The sequence below is a fragment of the Oryza sativa genome, chromosome 2, assembly GCF_034140825.1.
Source record: "Oryza sativa Japonica Group chromosome 2, ASM3414082v1".
NCBI lineage: Eukaryota > Viridiplantae > Streptophyta > Magnoliopsida > Poales > Poaceae > Oryza > Oryza sativa.
This window is the reverse complement of record NC_089036.1, coordinates 18,895,102-18,913,616: the sequence shown is the minus strand read 5'-3', so window position 1 is coordinate 18,913,616 and position 18,515 is coordinate 18,895,102. Positions and strand designations below refer to the sequence as shown.

Below are 18,515 nucleotides of genomic sequence, written 5' to 3'. Positions count from 1 at the left end.
TTCGAAATGACGTGCTTGTGTAATTAACATGTATATATGACCAACACTTTTTACTAATATGACCAACACTTTTTACTAATGAATGCAATATATGTGTATTATATCTGTATTACATGTATATACTAGTTGTTAGATATATTTATGTATTAATTAATTAATTTCAAATATACTACATATTTTCTCAAGCGGGCGTAACACATTTTCCCAGATGGCATATTGTGCTGCAGCCTGCTTGGGAGATATATCTTTCTAGGCGGATTAGTTATGCGGTCTACCTGCGAAGATACAGCTTCCCAGGTGGACTGGACGTCCGTCTGTGAAAATCAGGTCTTTGCATACTGATGGACGGAGCGCCCGCCTACTAAAATCTTTTTTGGCCTCCTAAAAATTAATTTTCTAGTAGTGTTTGGACCCATAGCGATAAGAGGAGAGCGGAGAAGGAGGCGCCGCTGTCTGTGGAGATGAAGAGGAGGGTGGGACTATTTTGCTTCCAATGCCACCTCATCGTCACATAGGATGAGAACTAAGTCAAACTAGCCACGTATAAGCACCATGTCAATCGAAATTGTCGTCCAAACCAACTTGGACCTTATTTGCACTAATTTTGAAAGTTGAGAGACGCGTCATATCCGGTCTTGTGGTTTAGAGATGATTTTCAGACTCGATGACAAATTAAGGTACCTGAAGTGAACTTATTCCGTTTATCATTGGGTTGAACCGACACTGGAGAATTCGGCCTGAGGTCAGCAAAGTAGTAAGGAAAATGTGCTGGTTTGGGCCTACTAATGAGTCTGAAGTGCATGTTGGATGGCGGCCCTTCACTGTGGGCGTATGTCTATTTTTGTGTATGCACCCATACCCTTTTGGACCGTGGTGGTTCATGCCTACGGTAGCGTCGCCTTCTCGTCTAAAGTCTCCGTCCGTTTAGGCTTTGCGTGTTGCGTCGTGATGATGTCCTAAGCAGCCGGGTACACCAGCACGGCTAGGGCAAAAACAAGATCATCGAGATCGATTTGAGCCAAACACAACCGCAGGAAAAGCCAGCCACACACGCTTTGCTTTCTCCTGGTGAGATTCAGGGCGTACGCGTGTAACTACAGCTTCCTATCTATGCCTTCCTACATGGCAAGTGACAGGGAGCGAGTTGAGCCTATATTTGGGGTCTCCCTGGCCGGCAGGGGACACGGGCGCGGCGACGGTGGTGTAATGTTCTCCGGGAGATGCATGCGTCGTGCGCGCAAGCGGTTCCCCCGCTCCACCGATCGGTCAGTTTCCAGGCACGCTTGCCGTGTGCTCGGTGCGTGACACCAAAACGTCTGCTTGATATTTTTTTGACGTCTTGCCTCTTCTCTCCCGCTGATGGATCGACCAATAGACAGAGTTGCTTTCAGAGCATCTTCAGCATCTCGATCGTGTAACCAGTCGGCACAGCACCGGCATTAACTGATCGCTGACGAAGAATGATCCCATGTCCATGACCAGGATCAAGTCAACTAATAGGAACGAGTCCGATATAAACATTATTAATTGCTACGAGCGCATAACATGATAAGAAGATATAACGAGGATGATTCAAAGGGAACTCAAAAGTGTCCTTTCATTCTCACAAAAATTTCTGAGAATTTACAAGTACAACAACATGAATTCACTATCCAGTTCAAAGCTCCCGTTTCTTCTCTCTTTTTCTCTAGAAATGTACATCTAACCCACCGTCCCTCCCTCCCCTCTCCCTGCCACAGGAAAGCAAATAGTGTTGGAAATAAACAGACATACATGGGTGGATGGATCAACCCCTCGCTGCCCTGCTCCTAGCCATTTTCAGTTGGGGAATCCAGACTCCCCTGCCCGTTCTCGATCGCACGTCTCTTATCCCGCCAATTCTCGCCCCACATCTTTGCCTCGGCTACCATCCGCTCCCTATCACCCCACATCTTTGCCTCAGCCACCATCCGTTCCCTGTCGCCCCACATCTTTGCCTCCGCCACCATCCGCTCCCTGTCGAAATCCTTGTTCAGGATACCTGGGGGCTCTTTCGGGGAATCCTCCCTGTCCTTGTTTGGTGACTTGTGGCCAGAGCTGCTGGCTTCGTCGTTCCTGGAGACTACCCTGCCGTTCTCGCCAACCTTGCTTCGCTGATCGCCACCTGGCTTTCTTGAAGCATGAGCCGCATTAGGGTCATATGATTGAGATGCCAGGTAGGAAAGAGCAGTCACAACATCTGCAATAAGTGGACGCGACGCAGCCTCCGACTGAATGCACATAGATGCCACTGCAAGTGCTTGGTAAAGTCCACGCATGGGGTATCGTCCCTCCAGTCTTGGGTCAGCCATTTTTGGGAGCTTTCTTCTGTCGTTGAAAAGAGGTCGTGCCTGGCAGTTAATATGAAATATTGTGAGTACATGGGTCAAGTCATTAGCCTCTTCTCACCCCCCCAAAAAAAAAAAAACATTTAGCCTCACAATACATGATCTGCTCTAGCCCATCAAAGTATGTTGACCAGTATAAGCATGGAGGACAGGAAATCATAGATGTAGCTTACAACATCTAATATGTCATCCGTTCCTTGGAAGGTGGACATCAAGACATAATAATTTACTCTATTTGCTTTTGTATTTTCAGTTCCAGAAAGTAACCAGGAAATATCTTATCTTTATGAGCTATTTTTCAAGATGTTTTAATTCTGATAAAATGCAGCAGATATTAGTTAGATCTACTACCAAACATATTGATGGTATGCGACATGTCAGGATCCAAACAATTACTTAGGAGATACTAGACAGATAAATCATTTCAGGTTATTAGCATATATAGATAGCATGTGCTCCTAAATAATCAGAACATAGCTTACCCATGAGACAAGATTTTGCTCCCCATGTGGCCTAGTGCTGTCGATCGCCCGACGACCAGTAATCAACTCAAGCAACACAACTCCAAAGCTATATACATCAGACTTAACTGTCAACTGTCCTGTCATAGCATACTCAGGAGCACAATATCCATATGTTCCCATCACACGAGTAGAGACATGAGATTTGTCACCAACAGGACCCAACTTTGCAAGACCAAAGTCAGACAGCTTTGGATGGAAACTCTCATCTAAGAGAATGTTTGATGACTTGAAGTCTCTATAAATAACTGGTGGATTTGCTTTGTCATGAAGGTACTCTAGTCCCTTAGCAGCACCAGCCGCAATTTTCATCCTTGTGTTCCAATCCAATGCTTCCTTATCAGGAGGTAGATCTATACCACATAAACAATTTATTGAAGTTTAGTACGGTCATTATTCATACATATTTATATCGACACTTAATTCAAAATCACATATTAGACTCACACAATACAGTTAAAGGGTACAATTTCTGAACATAAGAGAACCTTGAGAAGTAACAAGACATAAAAAATATATTTACACCTTCCATAGATCATTGACTAAAAATATTTCATTGGTTTTTACATCACGAACCATTTTCAGTAGACCACATAACTTTATAAGTAATTTTTTGGTATATGCAGACCAACAACTCCACATAACTTTATAAGTAACTCCATAGGTTTTATGACTTTTATTTAACTTACAACAAATAGCCAAACACATCTAAAAATTGCAGCTGAAAATTACAGTACACACAGATGAGAAATGCGAGCGAACTGTAAAACATGACAAACATAGTACTCACATTATGCTGTCATGCACCATTTTAGGGAAAAATTAACTATTTGCCACTCTTACAAGCCTATTTTAGACCCTTGGAAGAGACAAAATGTCAACACTTCAACAGGGAGCAGGTTAATGCAAATGGTGACATTTTTAGGGCTAAGTAATGAAATACTAGTCTACCACCACATAAACATTTGCCGATATTGAAAAACAATAATCATGGACACTAATTCTGCCACATAAAGAGCACAGATAGAAAAGCATGGATAGAATCGCTGATGGACAATCTGTACCTAAGGAAACATGTGACAGAGGACAGTATTGCAGGTACAGACATAGAAACCATTAACAGAAAATTTACAGGTTGTGGTCATATGCAAAACAGTATCTCTACAGGGAATAAACATAGAATTCGTACCATGCAAATGATCTTCCAATGATCCAAAGTGCATGTATTCATAAACAAGAAGACGTTGATCTCCGTCAGCACAATAGCCAATCAGATTAACAAGATTTTGATGATGTAACAAACTGAGCATTAGAACTTCCACTAGAAATTCTCTGTTTCCTTGAAGCCCATCTCTATTAAGCTGCTTTATAGCCACAACCTGCAATGACGAAAAAGGGACTTCAATCATCATACTTCTTTTAAACTAATTTTAATTTAGAAGAAGTTTTGGTGCTTCAATCATATTGCTCTTAATTTTTCAATACAACACACTGAACATACAACACTAGATCCTTGTTGCCTAAAATTGCACTTACTAGTTATTACTACTTCCTCCGGTCAGAAATACTTGTATTTTGGACAAGCATCATGTCAAAGTTTCAAAACTTCTGGGTATAGTAATATTTCTGAATAATTAAACTGGATAAAGAAAATCATATGAGAAGATTTGCATTTCAACGTACTTGCATAGTCCTATAATTTAATGGGTTTGACAAATATATTTAAAAAGAAAAAAGGCGGCCCAGGCCAAAATGACATGTATTACGACCAGAGGGAGCAGCATAGTATTATAATGCATAAACAAACAAGATGAAATAAACAGTTGCTCAACATGGTCATTTCTCATTCCTGTAAACAGTTCAGAACGTAGATCTTAGACAAACAAAAGTGAACAGTAAAGATTTTACAACAGTGCAATTTTCCGGTTGTTCAGCTCTCCACAGGCGAATGCAAGAATGAAGCATATACCCATTTGCCAAAATAAGTTACCTGGCCAGTGCTCTCGAGGCGGCCCTTATAAACGCGCCCAAAGCCTCCTTCGCCCAGGAAGCACTCTGGCCTGAAATTCCTGGTGGCGGTCGCGAGTTCTCGGAAGGTGAAAGTCTGTGCTGATATTACATTCCCATTGGCATCCTTGGGCGCAGAAGGTTCCCTTAGTATTGCATTGCTCTTCACCCTCGTCTTCTCAGCCCCTGCCCATGTTGACCAAAACATGAGAAAAAAAAACTAAGCTAACCAGTATGTTCACGCGACAGCGAGAATTTACAACTACAGAGTCCAAATAAACAGTCTGAATGTAGCATAGGCCTTGTCCTATCGGTCTATCAATTCATCTCCCATATAATACCATATTTTTTTTTCATTTCAGAATGATCTGAAGTAGATGAACTAACCCCAACAGCATCTACATATCAAACAGCGCAAGATAGTTATGCTTTCTGGACAAATTTTGCAGGACAAATTGCGGTAATTCGGTAGGCAGAGATCACGAAACACGAGAAGGAATACTAAAATCAGATCAAAGGAGGCGTGGAAAAGGAAGGACCGAATCCGTGTCCCCCCGACGCGGATCCGATCCCCACCAACCGCCGCCGCCGCCCGGAGATCCACCCCAACTCAACCCAACGCGAACGGAGGGAGTAACGGACGCACCTGCGGAGAGCTTCTCGACGCGCGGCGCTGCCATGGGCAGCTGCTGCTGCTGGTGGTGGTGGTGCAGGTCCGGGTAACCACCGCCCCTCTCCCCATGCCGACCAGCGCTGGAACCGCCGCCGCCGCCGTACGCGGCCGCGGCGGCGGAGGAGGAGGAGCCGCCGCCGTACGGCCCTCCCACCTTGGGGTTCAGCTGCTCCTCCGCGGGCGAGTCGAAGCACGAGAAGCAGCCCATCTCTCTCTCCCTCTCCCTCTCTCTCTCCACCCACAAGCACCCACCACAGCCAAAAGCCAGAGAAAGGCGCGCGTCGCGTCAGAGGGCCATCGCCGCCGCCGCCGCCATTCCCGCCACCCCTCAGGCTGCCGGAGGAGGCCACCCACCGATCGGTGTGCTGCTCGTGCTCGGGATCGGATCTTCGCGGCGAGGGGATCGAGGAGGAGGAGGTGGGGGGGGGGGGAGGAAAGGCGTTTTTTATTGGGTTTTTGGAGGGGAAGGAAGCGAAGAGAGGGAGGGAGAGCGAGGAGGAAGCAAGCAAGCAAAGCGAGGAGAGGTGGTGGAGTCGCGGCAGCCGCCCAACTAATACGCGTCTTTGCGGGTTCCGTCTCCCGTCTTCGCCCCGTCTTTGGGTTTCATCCCCCTCGCTCGTTGCTGCGGCGGCTTTCACACGATGTGGTGGTGGTATTTGCTGGCTTGGCCGTCCGTCCTGGTCTTTCCTTACCTACGCCTGCGTGGGGGTTTCGTTGTAATCAATGGGTTGTTATCTCCTTGAACACCTTTTATGGTAGTTAATGACTGCATGTTTATCTCATTTTGTACATTTGTATGGTAATTTGAGATCCGATTGTTTTTTTTTACGTGTTCGGGGGTGGAAGATCTTCGGAAAAAGATGTTCCTTATTGGTTGGTTGAGATAAGGCTTATATGGAAGGAAAATAAATAAAATAATCGGAAATGATCCAACAAATTAAGGCTAGAAAATATACAGAGGGATGAAAAAAAAAGTTCTAAATCAATTCTAAAATTTATTATCGAATTATGGTCGGAAATGGTCAGAATCGGTATTATTTTTCTATTATTTGTACGGAAATGGTCGGGAAATTTTATATTTATGAATTTAACTATTGAATGCCAATTTCAATATCACACTTATATAAATTAGAAAAAGTAAATTTCAGAAATGAAAAAAGAACACGAATAATAGGGAATGATATAATATCAAATAATTAGTAACGACAAGGTTTCGAAACCAGATCGTTTAATCCACCACCTTGTGGAGTTAGCTGGAATATCCTTATGCATTTTTCTTCAAAAATGGCATCAGTTATAAAGATATTATTATTATTATATTTGTTCTGGAGAAAGAAAATAATCCATCTCTTTATGCTGCTGTAGAGCTACTACGGCAAGTCTATAGCGGCTGGTGACCAATGAGGACGGGTGCACATCGTCTGCCGTTAGCTGTTTCAACGGCAGCGTGCCGTTGGCCAATCCCAACCGTTGGTTTGAAATGGACGGATAAGATCAAAATAACCCACGAGAAGTGAAGAACACTCCTATTTTACATTGAATTTATTGTTCTGTAACTTCCACCTTGGCATCGATTGATGACAAATTTACCTATCAAAATTTTAGCTTTGTGGCATGAGGCGACAAGCTAACAGAAAAATCTTTTTTTTTCATTTTTTTGAAACCAATATTTTTTCACTTTTACGTGTGTCACCTGACCATTTTGTTTCTGTTTACTCAATGATGGAAACATTTAACGGTGATGTCGCTCTTTCCTTTTATTCAATCGGGACAGGTCAGAAGAACTAAAGAAGAAAAGAGGAAATTAAGCATCGATCCTTCAGCCAGTGGGTTCGCACATCCTGATCATCCATTCAAAGTAACGGTTGGGATTGATCAACGGCACGGTGCCGTAGAAATAGAGAACGGCAGATGATGCGCACCCAGTGAGGACGTCTGCCAACAACAGTGGGCTGCACACGGGCTGGCGCGCGATTAATTAGCACGGAGACGAGGCCACAAATCAAGCCTTAATTGCATCCGTGTTTAGTAGTAGCAGCTGCGTACGCACTGTCTCGCCTGCTCTTCTCGTACGCGAGCGACGGCTGGTCCACTACTTTGTGCGAGGCTGACTAGCTACCACCAAATAAACCCATTAATTCAACGCAACATGTTCCATGGCTGGTATTAGCAATATTAGCATGTACGTACACGCATTAGCCAGCCAATTAGCTAGTAGCTAGGTCAGGTGAGCAACTTGCACGTAGTGGAGTATTTTGCTAGCCATTAATCATACACATACATACATATATACATAATGTACTCCTGCTTCAAGAGTGTTCGAGCTAGAGAGGCTCATTATAGCTAAGCTATCCAGACTAATTAATCACTCAGAGTTGTATTAGCGTGTAGCCATCAGTATCCTCCCGTCGACAACATGTGCACACTCTGTGCGCGCTGTACATTCAGTATCTCCAGCCTGTACACACGTATGTACGTAGGTGCAGATACGCTTATTGGTTATTGCCTTTGATATTAATGGGTTTTTTTTTCAACATCTATCCTGCAGTGATTTTAAAAATCTTACTCCATATATACCTGCCGAAATATCATAGAAGTATGAGACACGCTTATCCATACCGGCCGACTCTCTGTGACAGGGAATATAATCCTTCATTTTTAACCACTGAATTAAATATATTTAGCTATTTGACCGTACAAGTGAGAACACATGGCTCAGGGATATAGCACTGTTGGGATCTGGAAAATATATTGAGGGATTACAAGACAAACTACTACTAGCGCAAATATGCCCTCTATCCCAAAATATAAAGTATAACTATTTTTTCCAATATTTCATAATACAAAGGCATCCATGCATTATATATATAAAGTTAAATAACACCCTTGTCCTCTTTTATTTATTTATTTTTAAATACTACACTCTCAATATCTTTAATTTTATTGGGTGCAAGTATTGTATTTATTCGAGTGGTTTAAATGAGGTGATAATAATTCTTTCTTGATCTTCATGTTAATGATAGTTACACATTATATTTTGTGATGGAGGGAGTAGTTCTTAAAGCAGGAAGATATATATAAGTTAATCAATCCACACCAAACATTAAGACCTTGTTTTGGTTAATTCCACCCACAAAGAAATAGAGGGGGTTTTGGCGGGAATAGTTCCACATCTATTAAGGTGTAGAATTAACCCTCCTCGATCCCCTCCAATCCCGCCCTCAAATGGAATAACTAACACAAGGCTTAAAGACAATTATGCTTACATACCCCTGCATTTAAGCATTTTGGAGCAGGTTTTATGCTATCTTTACGAGGCGTCCACTATATATTAACCGCACCACAGCTAGGTTTAACCTTATAGATCAGAGAGAGGTTTCCCCTCTCTGCAATAAGCCTAGTTACAAGCGAAAATAAGAAAAATGGATAAATTCTACAAAAAAATTATTTTTTATTTAAATTCTTTTGAACTTGGTCATTATAGCAGTCTGTTACCTTTACCACACCTCAACGATAAAACCCACCCAGATATCGTGATAATCATAGATGTTGTAAACCTTGTTCATATCGCCTTGGTGTTGCTATTGTATCCTTCGTTATCCATATTTCTTAATAATTTGGGCGAACGTCCGTTGTTCTCCGGTGGTTTGGTAATTCCACAAATAACTTTTGTGTTTAAATCAACCAAACAATAACTTTTGTGTTTAACTCTATTTATGGCACCATATCTTCTGTAAAGAAAGAGTAGAAAAACACACTATAAATTACTACAGTTATATTATAAGGTTTTGAACTGGATAAGAGGGCTGTAACATGAATTTGCTCTAAGGGGACAAAGTGAGCCGGATAGAGAGTTTAGGGTTGTAAATGTTTGGTTTTGTAATTCTAGATTGATGCTGAGTTTCTTTCTGCAAGAATTTAGGATTATAAATAGGACTTCTCCCCTATCTAGCCTCTCATGTATACCTTTTCTACTTGCAACTAAATGTTCTACAATGTAACATGAACTGTTGCAAGTGATGTGCACAGTTTTTTTTATCATGCCATTTTCTCTAACGCCGTCTAATGTTTTTGTTACAATATGAGATTTGGTTGGCCTATTTGTTACCCCTGGTATGGAGGGGATCAGTGGTGCCAAATATCTGGTGTTCTGTAAATATTTGACTACAATACAACACCAGTCTCCTCCAAAACAAATCATAGTCGTCGCCAGCCATTTTTATTCTTCCAGGACAAAGTAATAAAACTTCACATAGGATACAACAAAGAGGCCAAGATGTTATTATGCCCATGGATTTAAATCTCCGGCTATTAGCTGCTAGGAGAAGCAACCGCTAAGATATGTCCAATTTGCCGCTACACATTCTATGGCGCTATTAGCTGCTCTTAACTGGCTATAGCCGCTAAATGGGCCCTTAGATAGCGGCAACTAACTTGGTGGGCTGAAGGCCTAAAGCTAAACAACAGCCCATATAGGTCCATATAGCAGCAGTTCAACCCTAACTCTATCTCTCTCTCTCTCAATCACTCTGTCTCTCACCCTCCCCCCTCGAAAAAAAGGCACGGCAGCTTTGTGGCGGCTGCGCCCGGAGGCAACGGTGGCGGCTGCAAGCCTGCAACCTGCAGCGGCGACGGCGACTCTGACCTGCAGCAACAACGACTGCAGCTCCACGTGGAGGCCGCAGCGGCGACGCCCGGAGGCGGGGCTGTGCAATCCCGGCACCAAGCGGCGACTGTGTTGGGCGGCAGCTGCACCAATCCCTCCCTCCCCATACTTCTCCATTCTTCCCCAAGCTGCGAACGTGACGGTTGTGCTGAAGACGGCGGGGACTGCTGGGCTGCACAAATCTCTCCCCATTCTTCTCTAGTTTTCCTAACAAGAGATGTGCAAGATTTTTATATGATTCTCGGATATTGAATGTGGTATGGAACTATTGAATATAATATCAAGTGTCTTTGACTCTTTGAACTGTATGAGAATTGCAAAATTTATGTTAGTTTTTGCAAAACAGCTAATGGGCTTAGCTGCCGCTATAGCCAGCTATAGCTGGTCGTAGCTGATGGAAAGCCTAGCAGCTAAAGGGCATATCCGGAGATTTTAATCCTTGGTTATGCCACAAGAGAAGGAATGGCTTTTTCTTATGGAGAGAAACATGAGAAAAGAGGATGTTTTAGAAAGAGAGAAGACGACGACCAGGAACAACTAAAAAGGTCAGAAAAAGGAGGTGAATAAGAAAGCCACACTCTCCCTCTTTGTTGCATGTGTTTGGCTCCTTCATACAGGGGCAACATGATTGGGAAAGGAAATTATCTAGCAAAAGAGAGAGGAATATTCTCAGCAATTACTTGACTCATGTGGCCTGTTCGGAGTTTATGAATTGATTATCACCGCAGTTGATTAATTATACTAAACGTAAACATCGAGGTAATAACCGGGTGGTGATCGGTGAAATTGCTTCTAATTCATGTCACTTGCGTTTATTTTACCTAGTTTTCTTTTAAGAATTCAACTCCCAAGTAGGAGTAACTAATATTACCAGATTAGCATGCGCATTTTCTTAAAAGAGTACTATGCCCCTTATCCATTAAGGACTTTGTATATATGCTGAATATTTTTATGGTCTTAGGAGATATTGAAAAGACATAGTTATTTTTCAGAGTTATTTTTTAACATATATCCATACTTATTATACAGATATCTTACATTAATAGAAACTTATATAACTACTTATTTCCTTAGGACAAAAAAAAGAACTCTCATATCTTCAATTTAATCAAGAAGTGATAGATGGATGTATCAAGAATTATGTGTTACTTAGATGATGTAAAATCTAACTAGTCAAACCAGACAAGGCCTTAATTAATCTTAGGATAAATTAAACTCAACAAGGTTATGGATTGCCCATGTTGTAAAAAAGAAAGTTCTCCAGAGACAATTTGTCCATGTTGATGCACAGGAGTACTACTAAGTACTCCTAACAGTAAAAGGTTGTTCATATGGCATTGAATACTATCAAGTCAACACACACTTAATTAACAGTCAAATAATGTCTCATAGAGATCACGTTGTTGTTGCACAGTTCACTTGCTATAGTTAACACTAGGATAATGCTCTTTTGTTCCAACGAAAATGTTTGGTTAAAACCATGGACAAATGACAAATCGCTGGATCGATGCCCCTCGGAACAAGGGAAATTAAGCAAATTGCTCCAAATCTACGAATCCATTTGGATTCTGCAGTCATTTCTTTCTAGCGAAAATACTGCAAAGGTCAAAAGTTGTGGGCATCAGTTCCTCAGGGAGGCGTAATTTTGACCCATCCATCTGATCCGGGATGCCTGACAAACACATGTTACCATGTAGACCTAAAGGTAAGGAAAAAAGGGTTAAGAGTCTTTCGCAAAAGTGGACGATTAGATCCCTCGCTTTGCACATTTGTTGATCTACCAACCGTGAGCATTGCAAGGGTGAAAGAAAAGTTGCAAAGGAGCACCTCTAGACTCCAGTTCCCCTATTTTATACTATTTATATAAGAAATCAAGGGTATGAATTGATGTCTAGATGGAACCCACTTAATTTAGTTATCGCTACAAAAGAGGCACCTCTTTTAACATTCACACCATTCTTTATGGTAGATTAAATCAATTAATGTATATATGATCTTGATGATATAATACTTGATTGGCGGTCAGATCTTTCTACTTAACGTAGAATCTCCTAAGACATTAACTTCCATGAAATATAATTTTGCATGCTTTAGTTAACGTCGGATCTCTTGAAAAGTGTTCTATTAATATAGGTACTGATAGATTTTAATGAGGGATTAACTACCATGAGTTACAATTTCATATGCTCTACTGGTCATATCCCTTTGAAAAATACAGTACGCTACTACTTTCCACTAATAATTGTGTGGCAAAATTTGCTATAGAACTCTTAAAAAAAGTGTAATTTGCTGGTAGATATTGTAAAAACGTGTTACAGCTAAAAGACACTGTAAAAACATGTCACGGCTAAAAGACACTCTAAAAACTGGTAATTTGCTGAATGAGAGAAATTCTTAAAAAAAAGACAAGAATGCCCCTAGGATCAAAAGCTTTTGAGCTGAGGCTGGAGTGAAGATGAAATATGATGTATGCTAGTGATATACTTAGGGTGATGGAAAACTTAGAGTTGCATAATTTATAAACTTTTACTCTAATGCCATGTTTGAAACATGTGTTTCTATGCGCATTCTTGTCATTCTGTTGGTTTGTTAGTGATGACGATCTGCTTAAGAGTTACAACTGTATACTCCATCCGTCCTAAATTATAAGGCCTATATTTTTTTTTACACGGTCTTCAATGACATACTTTAAGCATTAATATATTTCATGTTATATTCCTAACAAATATGAAATTAATATTACATGAAAGTACTTTAAAATATGAATATAAGTGAAATAACATGTATAATACTTAGCATATATATGGTTAGTGTGCTTATTAGTTAAAAGTTACCGAGCTTAATTTTTCTTAAAAAGAGGTGCCCTATAATTTAGGACAAAGGGAGTAGTATGCAACTATGTACATCATTTGCTGATTAGCCAGTTGCTAGCTGCAAGCCTGAAACGACTATGCTTGCATCATCAAAGTCTATTTACTTGATCATTGTAGCCACACCAAACAACCAAGCGACAGGGCAACAGATATGTAGATAAGATGCATTCGTCTTGATAGAACAAGTGCCAAACAAAATATAATTAATTGCATATATATGGTCAAAAGCATGCATGCTCAAGTGATAGGGAAAAATATATTATGAAAGTCAAATAGGTATCTTGATTGATTAGGTCACATGCTATAGCTTGATCAAGGTCAAAGAGTTGCTTATGTTCATACAAGAATCTAAAACCATGTTCTAACCCAGGATCAGAATTGGTTCCTTGGAGAGAACAAAACCAGGATTATACATTTGTTATGTAATTAACAAAATCTGCAGTGTATTTCCGTTAATCGGTCTTCCTTCTTATTGGATGTCGAGTGTCGACACACACGGTTTGACTGTCGACCTCGATTCTGAATCTGATTTTTGTGTTTCTGTAATGAAACCTTGATCCATCTGATTTTGTCAAGTTCCACCATTCAATCCTTCCATTTCTTACATGATAAATGAAACATATCCATCCGGAGAATTATTTATCTAGGTAAATTTGGCAGATTTGATACCCTTCTAAACCTCAATCCATACCCTGTCCCGCCCAACATGACTAATGCTGACGCCTGGAAATTGAAGGGCCCCTGCATCTTTCTAAAATTATTTACCTAATAAAAAATACTTTAAAAGAATCAATCAGAAATATATGCTTTTAAAGAAATCAGGAAAAATTACTGTGTTGTTTTTCATGTGTTTTTGGGGACTGCCGACTATAGTAATGTCTCGAGGCTAAAGTACTGGAAGAACCAAGCCAAGCCGGATTTGGCCCACGAACAGGCCACACTATGAGCGAGCCTACATCTCGACGGATGCTTCCAAATAATCATGCCATTTGCCACATGCAGCCACCATCTACACGGTGTACTTGAGCTGGAACGGAACAGGTGAAACGCACAACTTGGTCTTTCAAAAAGGAAAACGCACAACCAGCTCGCAGCAAAAGTGGGAAGAGAAGGAGACAAAAACAGTTGAGATAAAGGCTGGTTTTGGTTTAGGTTAGCTAGCAGCTCTAGCAACCGGCCATTTTTCTGATTTTTCTACCAAGTGCAGGTGCAGGGGAGGTTAGTTGGAGACTTGGGGTAGAGGGACCATGCTTTTGAGTTTTGACCAACAGTAGTCGAATTGCAAATGTATAGCATATTAAAAAAAATGTGTCAGGATTTCAAATTTCATAATTGATTTTTTTTATTTTAAAAAAGGATAGAAATGCTACTTTTATAGCTGTTAAGAACATATTGATTGTACTCAAACTTTAGTTTCAAAACATATTACGCCCTAAAATGAGAGTTAGTAATTGACCAATATAACTAGCCTCTGTGGTCAAGCTTGTGGTGGAAATTTCTATTTGTGAGGACGACTTGGAAACAACGAATTGACACCATATCTCTCCATCTATCTCTGTCTCTGTCTCGGAAGAAATAAAAACAAATTGACTCCATCAATCATCCATGCATACAACGTAGGTAGTCCGCTCGTTTGATTTGGCCCGTTCGTCATGACGTACGTGTACCCCTGATCTCCACATCGACAATGACCTCTCGCTAACCAAATGTCCTTTTTTTTTTCGTTTTCTATTTCTTCAGTACGGTTCATAAATTAGTGGCATTTGAGATTGTTAGATACTTCAGGTCTGACAGAACTTCTTTCAAACATTCAGTATCTGCAGTCGTAAGATACTTAAGACTATGCATGCATGTGAAAAACTGCAAAAACTCCAATCAATCCAGCTCAGTATTAGACGACCTGTTTAGATGGGACTAAAACTTTTAAATCCTTATCACATCGGATGTTTAGACACTAATTATAAATATTAAACGTAGACTATTAATAAAACCCATCCATAATCTTGGACTAATTCGTGAGACGAATCTATTGAGCCTAATTAATCTATGATTAGCCTATGTGATGCTACAGTAAATATTCTCTAATTATGGATTAATTAGGCTTAAAAATTTTGTCTCGCGAATTAGCTCTCATTTATATAATTAGTTTTATAAGTAGTCTATGTTTAATACTCTAAATTAGTGTCTAAATATAGGGACTAAAGTTAAGTCCCTGAATCCAAACACCACTAGGCTGTGTTTGTAACTTGGGTTGGGAACCATCTCCTCCGCACAGAAAACCGAGCAGTTCATTAGCGCATGATTAATTAAGTATTACTCCTTTTATCCCTAAATATAAGGGATTTTGGTTCGATATGACGTATTCTAGTACTATGAATCTGGATAGGGAGTATAGTACTAGAATACATCCCATTCACCCGAAATCTCTTCTATGTTGGGACGGAGGGAGTAGCTATTTTTTTTCAAAAATAAATTAATTTAAGTTTTTTAAGCAACTTTCGTGTAGAATTTTTTTACAAAGAAAGCACCGTTTAGTAGTTTAAAAAGCATGCGCACGGAAAAACGAGGGAGAGGGATGGGAAAGCACCGAACACAGCCTTACCGGACTCAAGAAGAAACAAATGTTTGGATATACAGTGCTTTGCTTAAGCTGCCAATGGGCTTCGGCGAATGGGCCTAATACTCTTTCTATGAGGCACAATGGATATTGTTTGGGCCCATGTGGATCATGCATAGAACGAATAAGTCTATTTTACCTCACTCGTCTCTTGCCCTCAATCGAATGGTATCCCTCCCTCAACCACAAAACCGGGTATAACGTCTCCCTCAACTTCAAAAACCGGTGCAAATTAGCTCCTAAAGTGATTTAGAAAGCGATTTCTATAGGTGAGGCCCATATGTCAGTGAGACATCAAAACATATGTGGTGGGCCTCACATGTTAGTGACGGCATCGGAGGCCATGTCTTCCCCGCGTGTATGTGAGAGTGTAGGCAAGGATATGCTCAGTGGCACTACTCCAATGCACTATATGCCCTCTGCCGCCTCATCCTCCTCCTTTGCGGACAACGCGTGGTGGCCGTAGATCCGAGCCACGAGCTCTTCCCGCTGGCTACCGAAGGTGCGACCAGGAGATCCGCGCTACGAGCTCCTCCGTACGGATGGAAGGTGGCAGACGTGTATTGGAGGGCACTGGGCACAACAGCCTACACCGTGCGAGTACTCTGCTTCCGCCGGCAATGGAGTCACCGACTGAGGGAGTCACCGGTGGCATGGGGGGAGGAGGAGAAGGATGCACCGAGACATCGGGTTTTAGTCACTAAAGTTGTCCATGGATGAGCCGCTCCTCACGTAGCCCGTTGGCATCACGTACTAGGGCTCTGGTCAACCTTTTCCATCTCAGATGCCACTCAGCTTCTCCTCCGCTCCCTACACGCGTGGCACAAGAGAGCCCGCCTCCTCCCCCATGCACGGCGCAGCCTCCCCAGAGGGCTGACGTGATGTGCATCGAAGTGGCGGACAATGACGGCACATCGGGGGAGGAAGACGAGGGATGGATGGCACATTATATTGTCAGCTCTCTCGCATCCCTCCTGTCTTCCTCTATTGCTACAGACCGCCTTCCTCACCGGCCACCACAGCCATAACCTTGAGGTTGACGGCTGGGAACGAGGATGGATGGACATGGAAGCATCACCTTCCTCCGTCGCAACCTCGAGGTCGATAACTGGGAACGAGGAAAGGTTGACGTGGAAGAGGTCGGGGTGAAGCTCGGCCATGCACGCGACAGGCGCGGAGGGGTAAAGGAGGAAGACGAGGCCAATAAGGAGTGCGAGGAAGAGGAGAAGCAGGAGCGACGGGGCGGAGACAGATGAGGATGGGGATGAAGAAGAACATCGGAGGAGACAGAAGTGGAGAGAGAGAGGAAGGACATAAAAGAGGATGGAGAGAGTTCGAGGAAGGGGGGGATATGGATCCCACTAATATTTTTTAAAGTTTTTTTTGCTGACCCAGCATAAACCTTTTCCTAAACCACCGAAGAAAATGATTTGCACCTTTTTTGAAGTTGAGGGAGGCGTTATACCCGTTTTATAATTGAGGATATGATTTGATCAAGGGCAAGATATGAGGGAGGTTAAATAGACTTATTCCTGCATAGAGCTAGCATGGGCTGAACTTGACATAAATAATTTAAATTATAGTAGAAATCAGGAAAAAGGAAACAATACTTTAAATGGGCCTAAATTAAATACACCCTTGTACACACTACCTTCCCAACAGGCTAGGACAAGAACACGGAAAAGGCCAACAGATAGCAGTAGAAAGGTGATTCAGGCATCTATGCCACTGGCTGATAACGGTTCAATCTATCTGCACAGAGAATTGTTTGCAAATCGAAACCAGTAGTACTGTATGAGCATCTTAATAAAAAGAAATTATCATGCACGCTGGATGTAGGTGACAGCCGCATCTGAACCAGCGGTTTCTCCTTTTCGTTATTTTATTATCTATCTATTATATTTTATTATATACTAAAAGTACATTAAACTTCGTATAAACGCTCTTATACCGTCATGTGGTACTTTTATAAACACTCCTAGACAGTCACATGACACTATCAAATCTCACCATTGATTTTCATTTAAATTGGTGGACCCATTATTTTACACCACTAAATTAGATCTATCATTAAAAATAATAACTTCGGCCTGGTTTAGTTTCCAACTTTTTCTTCAAACTTTCAACTTTTCCATCGCATCAAAACTTTCCTACACACAAACTTCCAACTTTTCCGTCAAATCGTTCTAATTTCAATAAAACTTCCAATTTAGCGAAAACTAAACACACCATTCCACCTGTTTAGATACAAGCGCTACTACCATTCTCCCGTATGTACGACGTACGATTAGCACGTCCATTTAAACTTCTACTGTTCACGGAATGGAAAAACAATAAGAACGTAGATAGAAAAGACAGCCAAAAAATATAGATCTATAAAAATGGACGGTTATTTTCTACAATATAAATATGAAATATATTAGTTCATATATATATATATATGTATATATATGTATGTATGTATATATGCATATATACATATATGTATATGTATATATGTATATATACATATATATATACATATATGTATATATACATATATATATACATATATGTATATATACATATATATATATATACATATACATACATACATACATACATACATACATACATACATACATACATACATACATACATACATACATACATACATACATACATACATACATACATACATACATACATACATACATACATACATACATACATACATATACATATACATACATACATATATATATATATATATACATATATATAATAAATATAGTTAAACTATGATCTATAAT

At 40.9% G+C, this 18,515-nt stretch overlaps 1 protein-coding gene across 1 annotated transcript; it reads right to left on the bottom strand.

Moving 5' to 3' along the window:
• Window positions 1-1,571: 1,571 nt before the first annotated feature.
• LOC4329463 (serine/threonine-protein kinase PBS1) lies at window positions 1,572-5,972 on the bottom strand. Its single transcript, XM_015771711.3, has 5 exons — window positions 5,541-5,972; window positions 4,878-5,080; window positions 4,077-4,266; window positions 2,849-3,240; window positions 1,572-2,369 (listed from the first exon to the last, which is right to left on the bottom strand). Exons 1-5 carry the CDS (start codon window positions 5,773-5,775, stop codon window positions 1,809-1,811), a joined length of 1,581 nt encoding a protein of 526 aa, XP_015627197.1. The 5' UTR covers window positions 5,776-5,972; the 3' UTR covers window positions 1,572-1,808.
• Window positions 5,973-18,515: the final 12,543 nt, after the last annotated feature.

Bases quoted from the DNA above. Each gene is read 5' to 3' on its own strand.
- LOC4329463 (XM_015771711.3), bottom strand. From the start codon at position 5,775: ATGGGCTGCTTCTCGTGCTTCGACTCGCCCGCGGAGGAGCAGCTGAAC. The intron at 3,241-4,076 runs GTACGAATTCTA...TATGTGGTATAG, and splicing joins ATTGGAAGATCATTTGCATG to ATCTACCTCCTGATAAGGAA. The intron at 2,370-2,848 runs GTAAGCTATGTT...ATTAACTGCCAG, and splicing joins AGCAAAATCTTGTCTCATGG to GCACGACCTCTTTTCAACGA.